Genomic DNA, 20,163 nt, shown 5'->3' with positions numbered 1-20,163 from the left:
GGTATCATTCAACTCCTGTAAATTCTTTTCAATCACAAATCTATGCATTCACTGAATATCTCATAAGCCCAAATCACCAGAGAAACATGAAACATTTAGCATTGAACCCTCTCTGTTATGGATTGTGTCTAGATGTCCCCAAAGCCTCAAGTAGTCACGGGTGGGGCTTTTGCAGAGGTGGATGAATCTGGAGTGTGTGACTGATTCATAGTGCAGTGCTAGGATTAAGGGTGCTAGGGTGTATGATTACTAAATCAGCCCACTGATTGGTTTGGCACTCCCCTAATCCTGGTAGTGAGGATACAATAAAAGGGAGTGAAAGAGGCTTTCTTGCTTTTGCTGTCTTCTCCCTTCCATGAGCTGTTTCTCCTCTGCAATGCCCCTCTGCCATGGTACCAGCCAACTATGGACTGAAACCTCTGCAAACTGTGAGCCAAATAAACCTTTTTTTTCTCCCTTAATTTGAAGATTTTGGGTATTTTGTCTCAGCAATGAGAAAAGTAACTAAGATACTCTCTAAGCCTCCAATTTCAGTATTGGGTCTACTCGACCCTCCCTAGAGGATCAAATCCAACCTTGGCTGGGGTACCAACCCTCTTACTCATTAAGTGCAATGTAAGCAATCATAAGATAGGAACTGATTATGGAATCTGCTTTACCCACACCAATCCTGCACCCCAGCTTTATTAACAGAGTCCTAGCTGGCTGGTCAAGTGGAGTTTCTGTCTTTCTGAGTCTTGGCCTTGATAACCTGCCTGGGTTCCTGAATCTTCTCAAAGTGGGAGTTCTGACAGACACCCTGGGCCCCAGTTCACCCCTGGCAGCTATCTTTGCCATATCTCTTAGGCAGCCTGACCGAGCAGATGCCCAGCTCCACCACCAGGTTCCTGACTCCCTCCCCATCACCAAGCCAGGCTCACATACACCACTGTAAGACCTGCTCTGGCTTCGCCACACTAACCTGGGTGCTGTCTTTCTCCATCTTTTTGCTTTCTCCCCAAGTCCTGCCTAGCACTGTCTGAACATCCCCACTGTGGGCAGACCCCAGTTCCCCACCTGTTCCCTCTCCCCCAGCTAGGTACCAACGTGAAGTCATGAGCAAGATCTCAGCACAGTATGTGTGGTCAGCAGGAAGGGCATGTGTGGCTGTGGCCATCCATAAACTTAGGTATTAGGGAAGTTAAAGATGTCAACGCAACCTGTCCAGGTGGAAGGTGGTGACTCTCAGGCAAAGGACACTCACATGGAGGCTCCCAGAGTCAAGGCACTCAGGGCTTAGGAGGGGGAATTCTTGGAGGCAGCAGAATGAGAAAAGCGTGGGACTTGGTAGACCTAGACTCAAAATTCATTTCTGCCAGTTATCAGCCAGAGGCTCAATAACCCTCATTTGTGCAACAGGCATGATCTGTTTTATAAGATTAGCATAATTAAATAGAAATAAAAATAATATGTAGGTAGAGTACTGGATGGTTCCTGGCACATAGTAGGTACTCTATAAATAATGGAAATTCTTTTCAACTTACACATGAATAGGCTTTCTATGTTTCTAAAAAAGCAAACGATGTTTTTCTACTGCTTAAATAACAGAGAATCTCTGCAGTCATTCTGTATTCATCTTCACCCACGATAACACTGAAATTCCAAGTTTCTCTGTCCCCAGGCTGGATGTCAAGTGGTTTGGATGATCTGTAAAACACTTCCGCTCTCTGGGGGAGCCTGTATTCAAAAGAGCCCTTCTGACAATCTCGCTGTAAATCAAAGAATCCTTTTGTACTGCCACTAATCACCCCTTAATTTATCTGCTTTGTACGTCTGAATTATGGTAGACTGAGCTTTCTTAAAGCAGGGCTTCTCATAGGTGGCATTTTGTCAGTCTGTTTCTTTATAAACACAGATACAGTATGAAAATAGGCATGATGTGAGGCCGACAGTTACCCATCACTGGTTCATTAACACTGAGGTCGGAGCTAAGAACCCTGTGCCTTGCAATTGATGTCTCTAAGCATCAGCTGAAATCCAGCTTACACAAGTGATAAGCATTCTGATTTTTTTTTTTCAGCACTGGGTATTAGAACTAGGGCCTTTACACTGAGCTACGGCCCCAGGTTCCTCTCTCAAGCCCCCATCCCACCTCTTGAGACAGGTCTTGCTGAGTCACTAAGGTGCCCAGACTGAGCTCAAATCTCAATCTTCCTGCCCCAGCCTCCCAAAGTGCTGGAATTATAGGGATGCACTAAAATGGCTGGCTTCTGATAAAATTTAAAGTAACTTGCAATCAGTAAGATAGACTTGAAAATTCTGTGGTATATACAGTATATCAAGATTTTTTAAAACACTGTTCTGTAACTTCAGGGGTATCAGTTCTTTTCATTATTCATATTTAACTCACTTCCACATTAGTGACTGAAAAAGTTCATATTCGTGGCAAATTTATTGTATTGGATATACGTTTAAGGATACTTGTCATTAAGTTCTGTAGCACCCGCTTTCAGTTCATGGGCTTGCATTTAGGAACGGAATTTATTGAGCCCTCCAAGCCTTTAAAATAATAAAATATAACAGAACCCAAACTGGGATTTGTCAAGATGTCAGGCTGTGCTGTTAAAAAGGATTTACTACCAAGCAAAAAGGCGAAAACGCTTGAGTCAAAGGTGTTTTCTAACAGCGAAGTCGTCACCGCGAGCGCCTCCCTGCGTCCGGAAGGCGCTGCTGACGGGGTCCCGAGCTGCCGGGGAGGGCGGATGCGGACCGAAGCAGGGGCCAGCCCAGTCCGTTGGGCCAGAACAGTGCACGGTTCGGCACCCACCCAAACAAAGAATTACGTGGTAACAAAACTAAATACAGGCTGGTCGTGCAGAATGCTGAATAAACTCACAGTCAGTTCTTAACCGACAGCATGACCCGAGCCCAGGCAGGAAGGAAGAGGTCACAAATAACTGCTGTGGGCCGGCACCCTCCGGTTGACCGGCTCAGTATGTGCTCAGAAAAGCGTCTCCCAGTAAGGGTGATGTTCTCTGCAGGAAGAGAATGGAGTGAAATGAGTGAGCCGAGGATTCAGAGAGGCAGATGGAAAGAGAGAGATCTGCATTATGGAGAAACGTGCCTCCCCTTGAGATTTTACCAACAAAAATGCAAAGCTTAAAAACATCTTTGGTGAACATAGGTAAATGTTGAGGGGTTTGGTGACGTCAAGCCGACCTGGTCCTAATATGCACCCTGACTTCGGGGGTGTTAAAATGTGGAAGAGCAGCGTATGTGTGAGACTAGACAGAGCACTGGCTTTGTGCACGGGACTCTGGAATGACACCCAAGAAACCCATCCTGGGGAGGGAGGGAGGGAGGGAATTTGTTAAACAGTGGGTGAGGTAGAAGGAAGATATCTAAAACATTTTCTGGAACCTTGTGAATATATTACATATTTTTTAATGTGAAAAAACACATATACATATAACGGGTAATATATCATATATACATATGTATGACAAAGGATAGACACACATTTTACTTTAGGGAGAAAATTAGTAAAGAGATCTTTTTCCAGAACAAGTCTAAAATTTTCCAGGTAATATCACAACGACAGATGAGGGGATGGAATTAAGGCCAAGTACAGCCCAGATTTTCTGATTCCATGAAATGGCTGAACAACATTGTTAAAACTTCTAGCGGTTTCAAATACTAAGTACATTTCCTGCTTTTTCTGTTCTAGCACTGCCCTCTTGTGACAGAATGGTGGCATTGCAACCAGCCGCTCTCCACTCAAAATGTTCATATAAAAAGCACTGGAACACAACTTTTGCACTAAAAGCTTTGTCCCACGTTTTATACTAAGTGCGTAATACATATTAACTAACTTAAAGTAGGAACTATTATCCTTTATTTACACTGCACCTAACTATGCTTACCCATAGCCAATTATGGAAGCGAGAGGACTTCAAGGAAGTCTGAATTTAACAGCTGCATTTGCACTGAATAAATGTAACATTTTCTATAAGTATCTGTTACCGAAATGCACTAGTTTTAATGAATTAAAAAACTCTTTCATTCACTTTTGCAGCATGAACTTCTATTATCATCCTTCAGAAATTCTTTCATATGGCTGGAAAAATGTTATATCTTATTTTTGTTGTAAGAAAAATTAAAACCATATATATTTCTAGGATTTAGATATTTCTTATGGCAAAAGGTCCCCTAATCTATAAAATATACAAAGAAAAACAGATCTCTCTGTGTCTCTGTCTCTCTCTCTCTGTAATACACATGCACACACATACACACACAGTTGGGTAGTATTATCTGACATAGTGAGGTTTATAAAACTATGATTCTTAAGCTTATTCATTTCTAAAGCTGCTCCAATATTCATTTCCAACCCTAAACCAGTAAAATACTAATGAGAACAATATCCAGAATATTCATTTAAGTGGCACTATTTAGGCCACTAGGTGCCAACAGGCACCAAGACGGGAGGTTCCTGAGCAGGAGGGTGCCCTGGCAGGACCTGCAGCCTTGTCTGTGTCCTGCTAAGCTCAGGCAGGGGACTGAGGGAAGGACCCAGCATCACTGGGGAGGCAAAGGACTGATTCTTGCCAGGATCCCACTGCCACTGAAATGCAGTGAACAGGAGGGCCAGGCCAGCTTCTCGGGATGGGGAGGTCCTTGGCTGAGTGTCCTAAAATGCCTGAGGCAGGATGACAAGTGGCCACGTGTAGGGAGAGCAGGCCTCCCAGCCCTAGCCAGAGTCACGCCATTTTGCAGCGTGCAGCCATTACCTGTCCCTGGGGTCCTCACAGGTGCTGAGGCTGTACGGACTGTGTTTGCTAAGAGCAAAGAACTCCCATAAGGGCAGAGCACAGTGACAGAAACACTGTTCTTCTCAGGGGCTCTGGCTCTTGCTTTGCTTTTTGCTGTGACTCTTAGAGCCCCATATACACAGGAGCATGGGAGGCAGGGGGTGGCAGCTTTGGTAGTGCAGGGGCCCATAAGAGCAGCTGTGAGGTGACCCTCATAAACTCACTACATGCCAAGTGGACTCACCCTAGTCACTTGGGACAGGGTCTCACTCTGTACTTCAGGCTGACCTTGAACACCATGTAGTCCAGGCTGGCTTCTAACTCCCAGTGACCCTCCTGCCTCAGCCTCTTAGTGCTGGGATGGATGACAGGCGTGTGCCACTATTCCTGGCTCATACCCTAGCTGTTCTATGGTCTGTTGATGCTTTCCCAGTTTGGAGGCAGGCATTCTTCTTACATCTCCCCAGGAAATTCACAGAACATCACAGCTGCGAGGCCGGGAGAGAGGCCCCTGACAATTACACCTAGCAATGAGTGTCTCTGAGCCAGGTTTTGTTTTATAAGGCAGTGGAATACATATAATGGAGAGGCAGATTTGCTCGAGGATCTGCAAGACTCTAGAAGTTCCAGAATAATCTATGCATTTCCCAAAGTTCTTAGGACACACATGGTTTCGGGGCAGTAACCACAGAATGAGGACAATGTAGCACCATCCCAACAGGCAGGGGCTGGTTCCCTCCCACACGAGGCTTTGTCTCCCTGCTCCAGGGCACTCCCAAAGCCTCAGGCTGGGGACAGTCCGCCAAAGGAAGGCAGGGGTGCAGAAGAAGGGTGGGCCTCTCTGGGGCCCTGCAGACAGGGCCTAAGTGTGAGAGACAGAGCTTCACGCAAGATTATGCAGCACCACGAGAAGGACACGTCCTGGCCAAGAGAAGCCTCAGGGGAGGCAGTCAGGCTATGGAGCCTGCTCCCCTGCCACGTGACCTCTGCTTCTAAGGTGACTGCAGCACTGACCCCAGGCACCACTGGGAGGCAGCTGGCTCCTTCCCTGAAGCCTAGGGGCCTTTCCCTCCCTCCTCCCCTCCCAAGGAAGGGCCTGGTGTTAACAGACCACACCAGACTGTTTGGATTTTAACACTTCTCTTTGATCCATAATCAACAGCTTTCTTAGACACAGTGATCCTGTGAGCAAAGACAAATCCACATCACCACCCAGGACACCGGTGAACTACTTGCCAACACCCTGGGCCAGCAGATACACATGCTCGTAGGCTGAGGACGGCAGGGACAGGACTCTGGGCTGCTGAGGAATCAGGGATGTCCCGCTTGCTCTGTGGCCCTCCACTGTCACCCTGAGCCGACCACTTGCTGTTCTGTGAGCGGAGCAAGACACTGTACAGTGGAGCCAGTCTCCTGGGGGGCTCAGAGGAAAGGATGCTGGGAAACTTCCTGTAAGTGATGAGAGCCTCTACACATCCTCCAGATCACCAGTGAAAACTAAGCTGCCGTCATCCTTGCAAAGAATCCAAGAAGAACCCACCCAACCAGCCACATGGAAGGGAAGAAACTATGTTTTTTAGTCTAGAAATCAAAAATTTAAAAATTAAATACATATATATATATATATGAGAATGACAAAAAAGGAGAAAAAATTATATATTGGAAGAACAATAAGATAATACAAATTTATGAGTCAGAATGATTATGTCACATGTATTCTTGAAAACTATACAGAGTTGTATCTTCCTACCATCATGCTAAATAAAGTGGGGTTTTTTTACAGAAAAAAAATGCTATTAAATCAAGAATACCAAATAGGTGAATGTAGAGCACAAAAAGCCTGCACGGGGCTCTGGGAAGGTTTTCTTTCTCCCTTAGTGGCCCATCTCCTCACCCAAGTCAGGGTGCTGCCTTCTCCCACCGCCGCCACATCCATGGGCAGCCTGTCTTTGGGTCCCGCTTAGCACTTGCAGGACCGACCCTCATTTAACTGTACCCCCATTTAAAGCCCGGAGAGGAGGTGCAGGGGGCGCAAGCACCTGTGAGAGGCGTGGTCAGACTCGCAGGAAGGAGGTCAGGGAAAAGCTCTTCTCCCACAGCCCTCCTCACCTCTATTCCTCCCCTCCATCTCCCTCTGGATGGCACATGGTCAGTAACGCGGCCCTCTCAATCGCAAAGATGTGGCTCTCGCCGGATGGCCATGGGCATCTGCCCTGCAAAATGCGGGTAATCAGAGCTGCCACTAGGGGGCGCGCCGGCACCAGCAGCCACTCGCGCTCCTGACTTCACCTCTCGCTCGGGAAGCGGCTGCCACCCCGTGCCGGGGTTGAAACTCGGGGACCAGCATGGGAACTCGCTGCCACGTCCCCTCTGACTCGGATGAGAAGGCAGACACGGAGCGCAGGGGGGGACTTGAAGAAGTGGCCAGAGGGAGGCTAGCAAGAAACCGTCCTGCCCTCTTTTAAGGACTCGACTGCTCCCTTTCCTCAGCTCTCTTGGTACTTGTAACTTCTCTGGCATCACTAACCCCTCCCGCTTACCTTTTTCAGGTGTGGGCAGCAGGAAAAACATGCAATTTGGTTTGAATTCAAACCTAGTTTGTCGTACATCTCTGTGGCCCTGGGAAAGCTGCAATCGCTCTATGGTGCCCCGTGGTGCAAAGCACAGGAAGCCCAGAGATGGAGTCGGTTGGGCACACGGGGCCCGGGGCAGAACGTGGGCGCTTGTGATGATGATCAGTAATCGATGATCAGTGATTGCTTCTGGTCTCCAAAAGCCAACCTGGCTACACTATGGCGGCCAGTTGTTTGGTCAAATACTAGACTAGATGTTGCTGCCCAAGTATGTTTCTAGGTTTGATTAACATTTACAATCAGAAGACTTTAAATAAAGATTATCCTTCATAAAGCAGGCGGGCATCATCCAACCGGCTCGAGGCTTAAAAAGCAAAGCGGTTTCCGTTGAGATTTCCCACAGAAAGAATTCTGCTTCCAGGCCACAACATAGAAATGTTCCCTGCGTTTCCAGCCGCTGAACTCAAGACTGCATCATCACCTCACAAATATTGTGAAAAGAAAGAAGAGTGTGAGTTGTGCCCACTAGGGGCCGGGTTCCTCAGAGACGCCCAATGGGGTGGGGAAGCGGGCACTGCGCTTCTAGGATAAAGAAGTCAGCAGACAAGAGGGTGGAAGGGTTAGAAAGGAACCCGGGAAGACCTGCTGTTTTTGCTTCTCTGGTGCTCACAGCTCAGTACACCACACTGCAACTGAACTGTCTGCATTTCCCGAGGGACAGCAGGCACCATCTGTTTCAGCCCTGCTGCCAACTCCCGCCGTGGGGGACATTCAGTGTACTGTGTATGTTTGCAGAGTAACTTGATAAAGGAAACCAACAAACACTGAACTCCTTACTATAGGGAAGGGGAAAGGGATTTGAAAATGTAATTTTGATAGCATAAAAGACATCGGGATAGTGTATCTTTTAAAAATAATAATTAATTTTAAAATTTAAAACAATAGCATAGATTACCTGGTGACTGCTGGTCTCCGATACTTTGACATCCAAAGACCCTGCCAGGACAGCATACCAATTTGTTCCAATGTCACCCTGGCGGAACACTGAAAAGGAAGCAGTGATGTGAATATACCAAGTACACATTGGTTTTACTGTATAACCTGATCACTTTTCACTACTTATTACAAGCACGACTTGGATCTAATTAAGCTCTCCACTCTTCTACCCTCTGCTTCCTCAATGTTTTTCTTTATCTCATCTATCAACAAAGCCACATCCTATGTATTCAACACTTTATGAAGCGGAACTCTATTAAACAGAACTTTTCCATATCTGCAGAGCTTTAATAAGGGATGATAACACCAGCTGGAGCATCCTTGGAATCTAGTAAGTAACTGGTGTTCTGTGGGATTTATCTTAAATACATTTCAGTGTATTGTGATTCTTAAAAAATTATGACTCTGGGCATTATACATAGAAACAAGGTTATTTGACTCAACAGACTCAATTTCCAAAAGTATATTAAAAGCAATGTTTTTTAGAATAGCATGTTTCCTTTTCAACTAACTGATGAACAATTTTTTAAAATCTATTTTGTTGAAAGTTTGAGTACTGTATTATTTTTGTTCTTTCTTATTCATTTTATAAATTCATTGCTTTCAGGCATTTAGAAATGACTCTCATCAGAAATTTCTGCACCCAATTTTGCTTTAAGATTTTGATGTCAGAAAAAATATTTAGCTATTTCAGTAAAGCCTTAGTTCCCATATCATTTTAAGAACAGATTTCGGAAATTAATTCTGAAACACTAGTCCAAAAATCTCATACAAATCAACTGTCTTAAAATGTGTTAACTAAATAACTAGATAGGATGATCTGGCGCTTTCAACCTCTTTTCACAAGTAGAGTCACAGATCAAGTGACCCAGTGAGAAATCACAAGCCAGCTCCACAGGACAGTTGAGTTCTGCAGGAGCTAGGCTGGGTGGGTAACAGTGAGTGTCTGGGTGCCACAATTAATGACAACGAGCCCCTCTACACTCCCTGTGACAGGCTATGGAAAGGCCAAAAACAACAACAGCTCCCCACGAGTCCGATGCCGTGCTTAAGATGAGGCTGGAGGAGTTTATGGCCGGCCTGGCCAGTATCCACGGTTCCGAGGCTTTGTGATGGGCTCAGTTTGGAGTCAGGGCTTTGAACAACTTGGTGCCCATAAAGTTTAACATTTGTCAGTCAAATTCACATCCTCTATCACAGAAGATCCATTTTGTTGTTTTTAATTTTCATCAGTACATGTTTGCAGTACACAATGGTTGCATCCGTTATTCACTGTGGGCAGCTGGTACATAACATATCTTAATTCTTTTGACTTCCCCTTTCACAGTCTCATTCGCAAAAGAATGAAGTTTCTGACATCACTAAGAAAAATACATTGACTTGAAAATGGTGTTATGTATATATGTGGTTTTAAAAAAAAAGAAATGTGCCAGTGTTTGTGTGTGTACACATGGGAAAGCATCTTTAAAGATGCTTATAAAATGTTCATAGTAATCTCTGGGTTTGGAGATTGTAGGTGATTCTTTTGTAGATTTTTCTCTTTTTTTTTGGTACTGGGGGATCGAACTCAGGACCTTGCGCTTTTGAGGCAGGCGCCAGAACCACTGAGCTAAATCCCCGGCCCCAAAGAAGTGGCTTGAATTTTTTTTTTTTTTTTTTTGGTAGTGGGGATTGAACTTGGGACCTTGCGTTTGCAAGACGGGCACTGGAACCACTGAGCTAAATCCCCGGCTTTTTTATATTTTTCTAATGTGAGAGTCTCTGTTGCTTTCCCACCCAGAGCTATGAGTGTCCTCTTACCTAACTGAACCAGATTTTACATAAATTTCCAACCCGTCCATAGGGCCCAATGCTCAGAGCATATGAATTCCTTCCCAGCTCCACTGGGGTGATGAGGACTGTTCTAAATTGGTCTTGGTTATCCTATTATCTCGGCCCGGCATTGGTTTAGACATGAGCATATGACACAATTCGGGCGCATGAGACAATACTGGAGGTCTGTTGGGAAACTTGTGAAAAAGAGACACAAGAAGAAATGGCAGGACATTTTTCTATCAACATGAAATGCCTCCAACTGCTGTGGCTGTCTGAGGACCAATGTGACAAGCCTGAGGACAAAAACCAGCATGGAAGGGTGCACACAAAAGGAAAACAGAGAAAGGAAACCAGGAAGGACCTGGGCCTTAATAATGTCATTGGGCCACTTCATTAACCAGCCTGGAAATCATCATACTTCAGGACTTCTTACATGAGTAATCGGTTTTTTCCATCTGGTATTGATTATTCAAGGCAGTTAGATGGGAGTTTTCTGTTATTGCAGCATAAAATGTACCAACAGAATGAGGAGTATTACTTTTTAATTTAAAAAATACTTCTTAAAAAATGTAATTGTCAGGCCAGGGATTTAGCTCAGTGGTGCCACCACCTGTCTCGCAAGCCCAAGGTCCCGAATTCGATCCCCAGTACCAAAAAAAAAAAATGCAACTGTTACCCTATCATTTTATTCTCCTTCCCCCTATTCACACCTGGAATAGATATAACTGAGCTTTACTCAAAACATTACTACTAGGATTACTTAAGAAAGCTGTTGTCGTTTTCCAACACTGTTTTGTTCTTTTTTTAACTTTTAAATTTCAATATTCAATTCTTCATTTATAGCAAGTATACACAGACCTGAATTTTTATATATACCTTGTGTTTTCTAATCCTGCTAAATTCACATACAAGTTCTAGGGGCTCTTAGAGATTTCTTGGTATTTTCTCTGTAGATGATCATTTCATCTACATGTAAAGATTTTGTTTCTACCATGCCAATCCTATCCTAGTTGTGTCATTTTAGTGCCAGACTATTTTGGTGGGGACTACGTTTCAAAGTTTAATGGACAGTTAAAGAGTAAGCATGTCTGCCCTTGTTCCCCACCTTAAGGAGAAAGCATTGTATCATCTCCATTCATATAAGGTGTTCTCGCTGGAAGTATGGAGTACATGTCTTTAATCTGTTGAGAAGTTTCTGTTCTACTTCTAGTCTCCTGATAGCTTTTACCATGAACAGCTGTAGAATTTAGTCCAATACTCTTTCTCCAACTACTGACAGGATCATATGGCTTTTTCCTTTCCTCTGTTAAAATGATGACTTTTGGGGGTGGATCTTCCAATGCTGAACCAACACTGCTATCCCTATAACAAAACCACTTTCTACATCCCGCCAGATCTGACTTCTAATAGTTTGTTTTGTTAAACAAATTTCTACCTATGTTCATACTTTTTTCTTCTATTATCTTTATCCAGTTTTATGATTAGCACAATGTTGATTTCCTAAAAGGAGGGGAGAAGTGTCCCTTTTTTTTTCTGCTTTAAATGTTTGATACAATTCATCAGTTAAAATGTTTATGAGCCTGCTGTTGTTATATAGGTAGGTTTTCAAGCTAGGAATATACTTTCTTTAATAGGTGCTATTCAAATTTTATATTTCTTCCAAATATTCTTTCATTAATTTTTCTTCCAAGGTACTTCTTAGAAGTTGTCAAATTTATTTCAAAACAGATTTTTATAATATGCTTTCTATATCCTTTTAAATTCTGTAAAATCTGTGGTAATGTCTCCTAGGTCTTGATATTTTAATCCTAAAAATGTATAATTGATATTGTGTAATAGGATGTAAAGGTCTAAAGGAGCAGGGGAAGTGGGAGGGGTAGGAGAAAGGAAAGAAGGGGAAAAATATGAGAAGAGGAAAAAAATGGAAACAAGGTCTTTGCAAATAGGGAAGGGTGGAGGGGGTGAAGGGAGGGCAGGGGAAGGGGAAATAAAATAAGAACCAAGATACTCATGTAATGGTAGAAGATCCCAATGATGAATGTAACTGTATTTTATACCTAAAATGTACCAATAAAGTTAATGGGGGGGCGGGGAGAAAGAAAGCTGTTGTCTTTATTTACTATTCTACCGGTCACATATTTCTTAGTGAAGACAATTATTTGAATTTCTATGGAAATAGCTAAATGCACGAGTCAGTATATCCCTCTAGCTCCTGCAAAGTAGGCTACCCTAGAAAAACCATTTACATGCCGTGAAGAAAAGAGTTAAGGAAACTCCCTTGGGGAACCAAATAAATAAACAGTGAGTGGGATATGTCCAGCTTTCTTTGATTGAACTACAAATAAATGGCACATACATACTCCATATGCTATCTATTCCCATAGGGTGGCCACCAATGGGCACCAACCATACAGGAAAATATGCCCTGGAGGTGCATTTCTTACATGTTATTCCTTTTTCCAAGTTCTCATAATAACCGCATAAACAAATCTGATGAAGGAGGTTTGGGTGAAATTTCTCAAAAGCTTTGACTTCTTTCAGTCTTGTGAAGATTATATCCACATCTTCACTGGATCGTTCCAATGGTCTACATAAGGGAGAAAAGGCACAAAACAAAAGCCTATCAGTAAAAATTCACTTGAAAATAAGTCAACAGGCATAACTCTACATTCAGATTTATGCAATTATCACAACTGAAAACATTTACTACCCTATTATAGGTAATTCCAGGTCTTTGTCCACTATTCACCTTCCATCACTACTATTGCTGATAGCTACAGCAGGAGTCAATCTCAGGGTCCTGAGTTCAATATAAAGCTTCTGGGTAGTACTTAACCCTTTAAAAGAACGAGGATGTTACAAAATACATGGAAATGTAAATATTACTAGAAACAGAGGTTACACACACAAATGCTCTGAAGGGCCAGTTAAGTAAAGTGAATAAAAATGGTCCAAACACGTATAAGGGGGAAAAAGTCCCTACTGCCAGAAAAAAATAGTGAAAGCACAGCAACAAATGAGGAGTGACACTCAGCCTCAGTCTTGGTGACACGACAGGGAGTGGCAAACTGCAGAGATAGGACTGTCAATGGGAAACAGCTCTTATTACTGGTTTTCTAAGGAAACGTGGGCTTGTATGTTGTTGGAGCTTCCGGTTGTACAAGGATATCGGGATGCTTGTTCATACTCTTAAACACTGTGTGGGACAAATGCACACACACACTCATGATCATCTACAGAAAAGATGCAATCCACCGACCATCATTTTGTAACCTCTGGATTAAGATAAACCAAATAAAAGTAGGATAGTTTTACAAATTATATAAACTACTTTCCTTCCTTCTTCGAGCAATTTTCCAAGCCTAGTGGTGTTTCCTGGTGGATATGTCACACTATTCAGAATCTACCCAGCCTTGTGTGTGCCCTTGAGCCTTCGAAGATCAGAGGAAAAGAGGTGCATAAGGGTTGGACAGATGATGTTCACCAAGTACCCATAGCTCCCCTGGATTTACCAACCTCCCTTATAGTTATGTTAGGCCATATTCAGGGCAATGGGCTGTGACCAAAACTATCCTATATCATTTCTGAGGTGAGACCATTAAGAGGGAAACCAGAGACACAGGGATGGCAGTTATGTGAAGGTGGGGTAGAGACAGAGCCTAGAGTAATGTGTGGGCAAGCAAGGAATGCAAAGGATTGTTGGCAACCCTCAGAAGCTAGAAAGGAACAAGGAAGGATTCTTCCCTATAGACTTCAGGGAAAACATGGTCCTGTTGAGAGCCATGAGGGAATAAACCTATGTTGTGTTTAAACCACCCAGCTTGTGGTATCTTACTTTGGCAGCCCTATGAAAGTAAAACAGAAGGTGTATATTTTAGGTGTTACAACTACTAGGTGGAGAACAATCTATTTATTTGTATGTGATAAACCTTCATTGAGTGACGATACCGAGATGAGGCTAGGGAGGAGGAGTGGGTACCACTGCCACATCTATCAACAGCCAGAGTGGTGCCGAGCATGGAGTTAGGTGCTCCAGAGTTCCAAGGAGCATGGGATATTGTTAGAGGAAGACACATCCCCCACGAAAGACCGGCACTTTTAGAACACATGAACAGATACCTGTCACTACAGGAAAGACCTAAGGCACAAGCTTTCATGAGCTTAAAGGCTCTCCACCTCTTAATTTTTACCACATCATCACACCCTAAGGCCCAAGAAAACTAGGTTCATAGAAAATGCCCACAACCTTGCTAGCTTTCCAACCAACACCTGAAGAAAGGGTTTGGGTTCTGCTTCCTGGGAAAGAAGAAGGGAAATCCTGATGCATGTGTGAGCCATTTTTGATATGCAAGGTGCCTAAAAGAGCTGAGAGATTTGCAGGCATTAATTAATGTTGATGGTGTGAATGTGGCCCAGGGCTGGTGTGTTGGAAACTTACTCCCCAGTGCAACCTTGCTAAGGGATGGCCTAACTGGAAGTGGGTCACTGGAGGCATGACTTGAAAGGATGTATTCTTGTCCCCAGCTCCTCCCTTCTGTCTCTGCCTCCTGACTGCCATGGGTTGAGCAACTTCCCTCCACCATGCCCTTCCACCACACCATTTATGCCTTGGAGCCAACTGACCATGACCTGAATCTTCTGCAAAAGTGAGCCCTAATAAATCTCTCCTCCTTTAAATTGTAGGTATCTGGCATTTTGCCCCCCACAAAGGGAAAGTGACTAGTAACCTTCCCTCACCTCCCCCAACTTCTCCCTCCTGTGTTTATGCATCTGTGCTGTCCTGTGAGATGACACAGCATGAAGACCCTCACCAAGGGTGGGCCCCTTGACTTTGGACCACCTAAACTCCAGAACTGTACAAAAAAATCTTTTCTTTATAAATTACTCAGCTTGCAGTACTCTGTATAGCAGTGCAAAACTCCTTACAGGAGCAAAGAGCTTAGAGCTTTGGAACAGAGCCTGGAACTTCAGTAGTGAATCGAACGCTACAGATGATTCTCAGTGAGGGTCTTTGTGTGCCCGGGGGAAGCACTTCCCAGGCAGCACAGACAGCAGCAGCCGGCAGAGGCGTCCCAGTGGGGAGCCAAGCGCGCAGGCTGAACTTCCTTGGAAGCAGTGTTACTACCAGCAAGGAGTCAGGTCACTTCCTTCAGCAGTGGTAGCATGCAAATGACCCTAGGAGGATCACATAATCAGATGAGCTGGAAATTGGCTGGACAGCAATATGGTGGACTCTTAGTTACACAAGAAAGGAGATAAGCAGAGATTGAAATCCATTTCCATCAAGAAAGAAGGCAGCACCCCTCTTTTTTATTCACCCCAGAGTGTTGCCCTTATTAGGAAGACAGATCAGGGCAGCTTAAAAAGACTTCTGGCTTAACACTTCAGAAGAAAGTGAACACTAGAAAGCAACAGAAGAAAAACACATGAGATCCATATGGTCCAAAGGAAGCACTAAAGAACTTCAATGATTCATAACCAGATTGTTAAGAGACAAAACACACGTGAAAAGACAAAATCAATCTGAGATAATTAGAATAAGGTGGAAACTTCTCCTCCTGATATTTTTGTGTACCTTCAAATTAGGTCCTAATAATGTCACCCATTCATTGAATATTTAAGGTCAGAAACAATGAAAAGCAGTGTTTATCTGTCATTATTCTTACTGGGTCCTTCATGGAGTGGGGGAAATTTCATTCAGCTGTTAACTTGCATCTTTACTGTTCCACTTCTAGAATCTTCCACTGGTGATAATCCTTCTGTTGCCCTTCTCTTGTGAATCTCTAATTTCCTAATGTTACGTATCTTCTTATCTCTGTAAAGATCATGTCTGGGACTTTCTTTACAGATCCTATAGTACCCAGTCAAGGCCAGGCATGGAGAAGCAATTGGTGTGATGTTCTGTACTAACCTCACAGTAAACTCATCTTTTCCCACATTGACTGTATCCACACTCCTTACTTCCCGTGCATGGAATCAGCTAGCCCTCTGCTGTGGCTGGAATGTCTCCCCCAAAATTCATGTATTGGAAATTTAATCCCTAAATGGGATAGTGTTTGGAAGTGGGGTTGAGTGCGAGGTGTTTAGGGTATAGGTGTTTAGCTGTTGAATGGACTAACACCACTATAAAAAGGGCTTGTGGTGCCATGTTATGATGTAGCACCAACCCCCTCACCCGATGCGAGGACCTTGATCTTAGACTTCCCAGCCTCCAGAACTGCAAGAAATACATTTCTGTTCTTTATAAATTACCCAGTCTCAGGTATTCCATTACAGCAGCACAGACTAAGACATCCTCTCTTACCCCAACATCTTCTCTTATCCTGAAAACTACCCAGATCTAGTTTCTGAGATCCAGTCCTCTTTGAATCCCACTGCCATGGCCTCGGTGGAGCCTGAATGAAGGGCAAATGAACCACATACTGGGAACATGAAGCTGAACAGCACAGTGGTTCCATCCCAGGAGCCAGAAAGCTATGTCTGACTAAGAGTTAGCAGAAGTATTTTAAGCAGGACGGTGACATAATTGGAGGCACATTCTAGAAAGATCACCTTGATTGTGAATAGAGGCAGATGGAAGACAGTCAACACCAGCACCCAAAAGACTGGTTCAGAAGTTCTTGGAGTGTATCAAAATGATGATGTGGTTTCTCTAATTATAACTCACTTCAGGCTCTTTTCCTCTTCCTTAATAACTGTGGGCAGCTGGTCCCCCAAGTAAGAGCTCCAAGTACAAGATGTTATTTTCCTTAGCCTGGTATTTAATACTCACAGGCCATTGTTAAAAGACTTCATTTTTAAAACATGTTCAAATAACAACACATGAGATCATTTAGGGAGTGTAGCTCAATGGTAGCGCACTTGCCTAGCCTGTATAAGACCCTGGGTTCCATTCCCCAGCACCACCAAAAAAATAATTTTTTTAAATAGATCATTTATAAGACCTTTTTAGTTTTTTTTAAAAAGCCTAATAATCCAGTTTAAAAATGAGCTATAGGCTGAAGATCTACCTCAGTGGTAGAGTATTTGCCAAGGATGTGCAAGGCCCTAGGTTTGACCCCCAACACTGCAAAAAATAATTAATTACACAAATAAAAATGGACTAAAGATTTGAATAAGTACTTCTCCAAAGAAGAATATGAATGGCCAAAAGGTATAGGAAAAGGTGCTCATTGTCATTAATTATCAGGGATATGCAAATCAAAACCACAATGACTTATAACCTGTACCTGTCAAGACAGCTGTTATCAAAAAAACTGAAGCCAAGTATAGTAAAGATAGAACCTTTGTCCACTATGGTGGGAATCTAAAATGGAGCAATCACTATGGAAAACAGTTTAGGAATTCCTCAAAAAGTTAAAACGAAAACTACTATTGATCTGGTAATCTTACTTCTAAGTGCTTATCCAAAAGAATTAATATCAGGATCTTGAAAAGACAGGCACATTTCTTCACTGCAGCACAATTCACAGTAGCCAAAATGTGGAAACAATCTAAATGTTCATCAACAGATGAAAGAAAATACATAGAACAGAATACTACTTACCCTTAAATAAAGGAAATTGTGATATCCAGCAATATGGATGATCCTTGAAGACATTACAGTAAGTGAGATAAACCAGGCACAGACAGGCAAATATTGCATGTTTCTCCTTACTGGAAGTATTTACAATCATCAAGTTCATAGAATAGAAGAGTGGAATGGTGAAAGAAGGTTCCAGTCAAGTAGGATGAATAAGCTTTGAGATCTGCTGTCCAACATTGATTGCATCTATACCCAGCAATAATGTAGTGCACACTTAAAATTTTTTGGTTTTTTTTTTCAGTTTGTTAATAGGGTAGACTTCATGTTAAGTGTTCTTACCACAATCAAATAAAGAAGAATCACTTGCAAAACTAGAAACTGCACAGAGCAGGCAGGATTCAAAAGTGTCCCCACAATGACCATCCCTGTGCACATCCCCCTGGAGTGCACAACCTCCTGTAGGCAGGAGCCTTAACTTGCTTTTGGCCAACACGGCATGGCAAAGGTGGGAAGCCCTTACTCCCACATCTATGTTCACAGTGTGGCGAAGGTGAAGACACTGTGTATATGTAATTCAGGCCCACAGTTGGCTTTAAGTTAATCAATAGTGAGATTCTCCTGGGTGGTCTTCACTTGATCTTAGCCAAAAGGCCGAGATTGGGTGGTCTTGATAATCAAGTGAGCTCTTTAAAAGGATGTGGAAGAAGTGAGATATTCTTTTGTAGACCTTGAAGATGGAAGCAACCATGTTGGACGAGGGCCAGTGGGAGGACCCTATAGCAAAGATTGTGGGTAGCCTGGCTGATAGTAGCGAGGAAACAGAGACCTCCATCCTATAACTGCAAGGCACTGGAGTCTGCCAAAAACCATGTGAATATTGACTGAGGTTCCTGAAATGTCCATAAAGGAACACAGCCCAGTCAACACCTTGATTTTAGCCTTCAAGATGCTGAGCAGAGGATCCAGTCAAGCTGAGCCCAGACTCCTGCCCCATCGAGGCAGTAACGTAATACAAGTGTGCTATTTTAAGCTGCTAAATGTGTAGTCATTTTCTACACAGCAAGAGAAAACTAACACAAAGTTATTTTCACACACTGACTAATTTCCGTAGGGCCCAGCTTAGATTTCACTTCTTTCAAGCAGTTTTTCTTTAAAGTTCTTTCCTCTGAAACCCAGTTGGTAGCATTCCATTTGGAATCTGATCTCATTTTATTTCATGTTTCACACATGTAAATTTTGTCTTCTTGGAGATATCTTTCTGCTGCAGTCTAAATGCTTATCTTCTACTCCTGCCAAAAAAAAAATTCTTATGTTGAAACCCTAAGCCCCAAAGTGAAGGCACTAAGAGTAGGGACTTTAGGAAGTCTACCCTCATGAACTGGGATTAGTGCTCATGTAACGGGCCCCAGAGAGTATCACTGCCAAGTGAGGACATTTCTTCCTCTAGAAGAAATAAACTTCTGTTGCTTATAAGCCCAGTCTAAAGAATTTTGTTTTAACACCTTCATTTGTCTGTCCACAGATCCAGTAAGTACTAGTTGGTTTTATTTCTTATAAACCAGTGAATCACTTTAGGCTCTTCTCCTTCTCCTTCTTCCTTCCTCCTCTCCTTCCTCTTCCTCCTCCTTCTTCTTTTCATGGTTCTTCAACTCTTCCCAGATGAATTTCATAGTCAGTTTTACATAGTCAGTTTTTAATTCCAACAGCAACTGAGGTTAACACATCTGAGTTAACAAACGGCTCAGCCTAAATATATTGCTGATGAAATAAAATTCTTTTCAGTTTTAATTAAATCCTAATGGTTATGCCCATTAGTATCAAAAAAATCTTTAGAATGCATAAACCTGAAAGAATGGTATTAACACTTATTTGAAGCTTTTTGTCACATCTACCTTTCAAAGTAATGTCATTCAAGTTAGTAAGACTTAAACTTTGCAGTATGAATGACCTTCTGCTCACTGAACACATCCTTTCATGAATGCACATTCATTTTATTTATCTATTCAGTAAACCATATTGCTTTTCTCCTGGCCATTAGATGCTTTTTCCCAGAGGACAAGGATAAGGAGGATGCCAACATTATCCACTAGAAGCTTACAATCTAGAGGGAAAAGGAGCCATGTAATCAAAGTACTGGAACATGGCAACCAGCAATGCTCTGTTTTGGGCTCTGTTTTAGGTGAATGTGGTGACTACCAGTCAGACCCACAAGGGCTTGAAAAGTTCCTGAATTCTGAGCACTCCGCATATGCATCATAGAATTTGAAAATTTAATGCACTCTTAAATTTTAATGCACTCATCTCTGGGTTGCATAAGGAGTAAGTAACTGGTTTCTGGGTGAGCCAGAACACAGAATAATAACAGACAGACATTTGTGGGAAAGAATATAAAATAACTATAAAATGAGCAAAAGCAACAATACTTCTGTATTTGCCAATCCTCTGCTGTGGAGGACCCCCCCCC

At 42.9% G+C, this 20,163-nt stretch overlaps 1 protein-coding gene across 5 annotated transcripts in view; it reads right to left on the bottom strand.

Moving 5' to 3' along the window:
* Rapgef4 (Rap guanine nucleotide exchange factor 4) overlaps positions 1–20,163 on the bottom strand; it is a 306,593-nt gene that overhangs the window by 229,927 nt on the left and 56,503 nt on the right. For 4 of the 5 annotated variants that reach the window (XM_004857683.3, XM_004857682.3, XM_087200374.1 and 1 more), the window contains exons 2-3: positions 12,619–12,761; positions 8,319–8,407 (exon numbers count right to left, since the gene is read on the bottom strand). In XM_004857683.3, coding sequence (XP_004857740.1) covers positions 8,319–8,407; positions 12,619–12,761 — 232 coding nt within the window. Of the gene's footprint in view, positions 1–2,875; positions 3,015–8,318; positions 8,408–12,618; positions 12,762–20,163 lie in introns of all 5 variants that reach the window. The other variant, XM_087200386.1, reaches the window with a different exon arrangement.

Source organism: Heterocephalus glaber, unplaced genomic scaffold, assembly GCF_053883595.1.
Source record: "Heterocephalus glaber isolate CG9 unplaced genomic scaffold, H.glaber_assembly_v1.0 deba00000347, whole genome shotgun sequence".
Taxonomy (NCBI): Eukaryota; Metazoa; Chordata; class Mammalia; order Rodentia; family Bathyergidae; genus Heterocephalus; species Heterocephalus glaber.
This window is presented reverse-complemented; position numbering and strand designations above follow the sequence as displayed.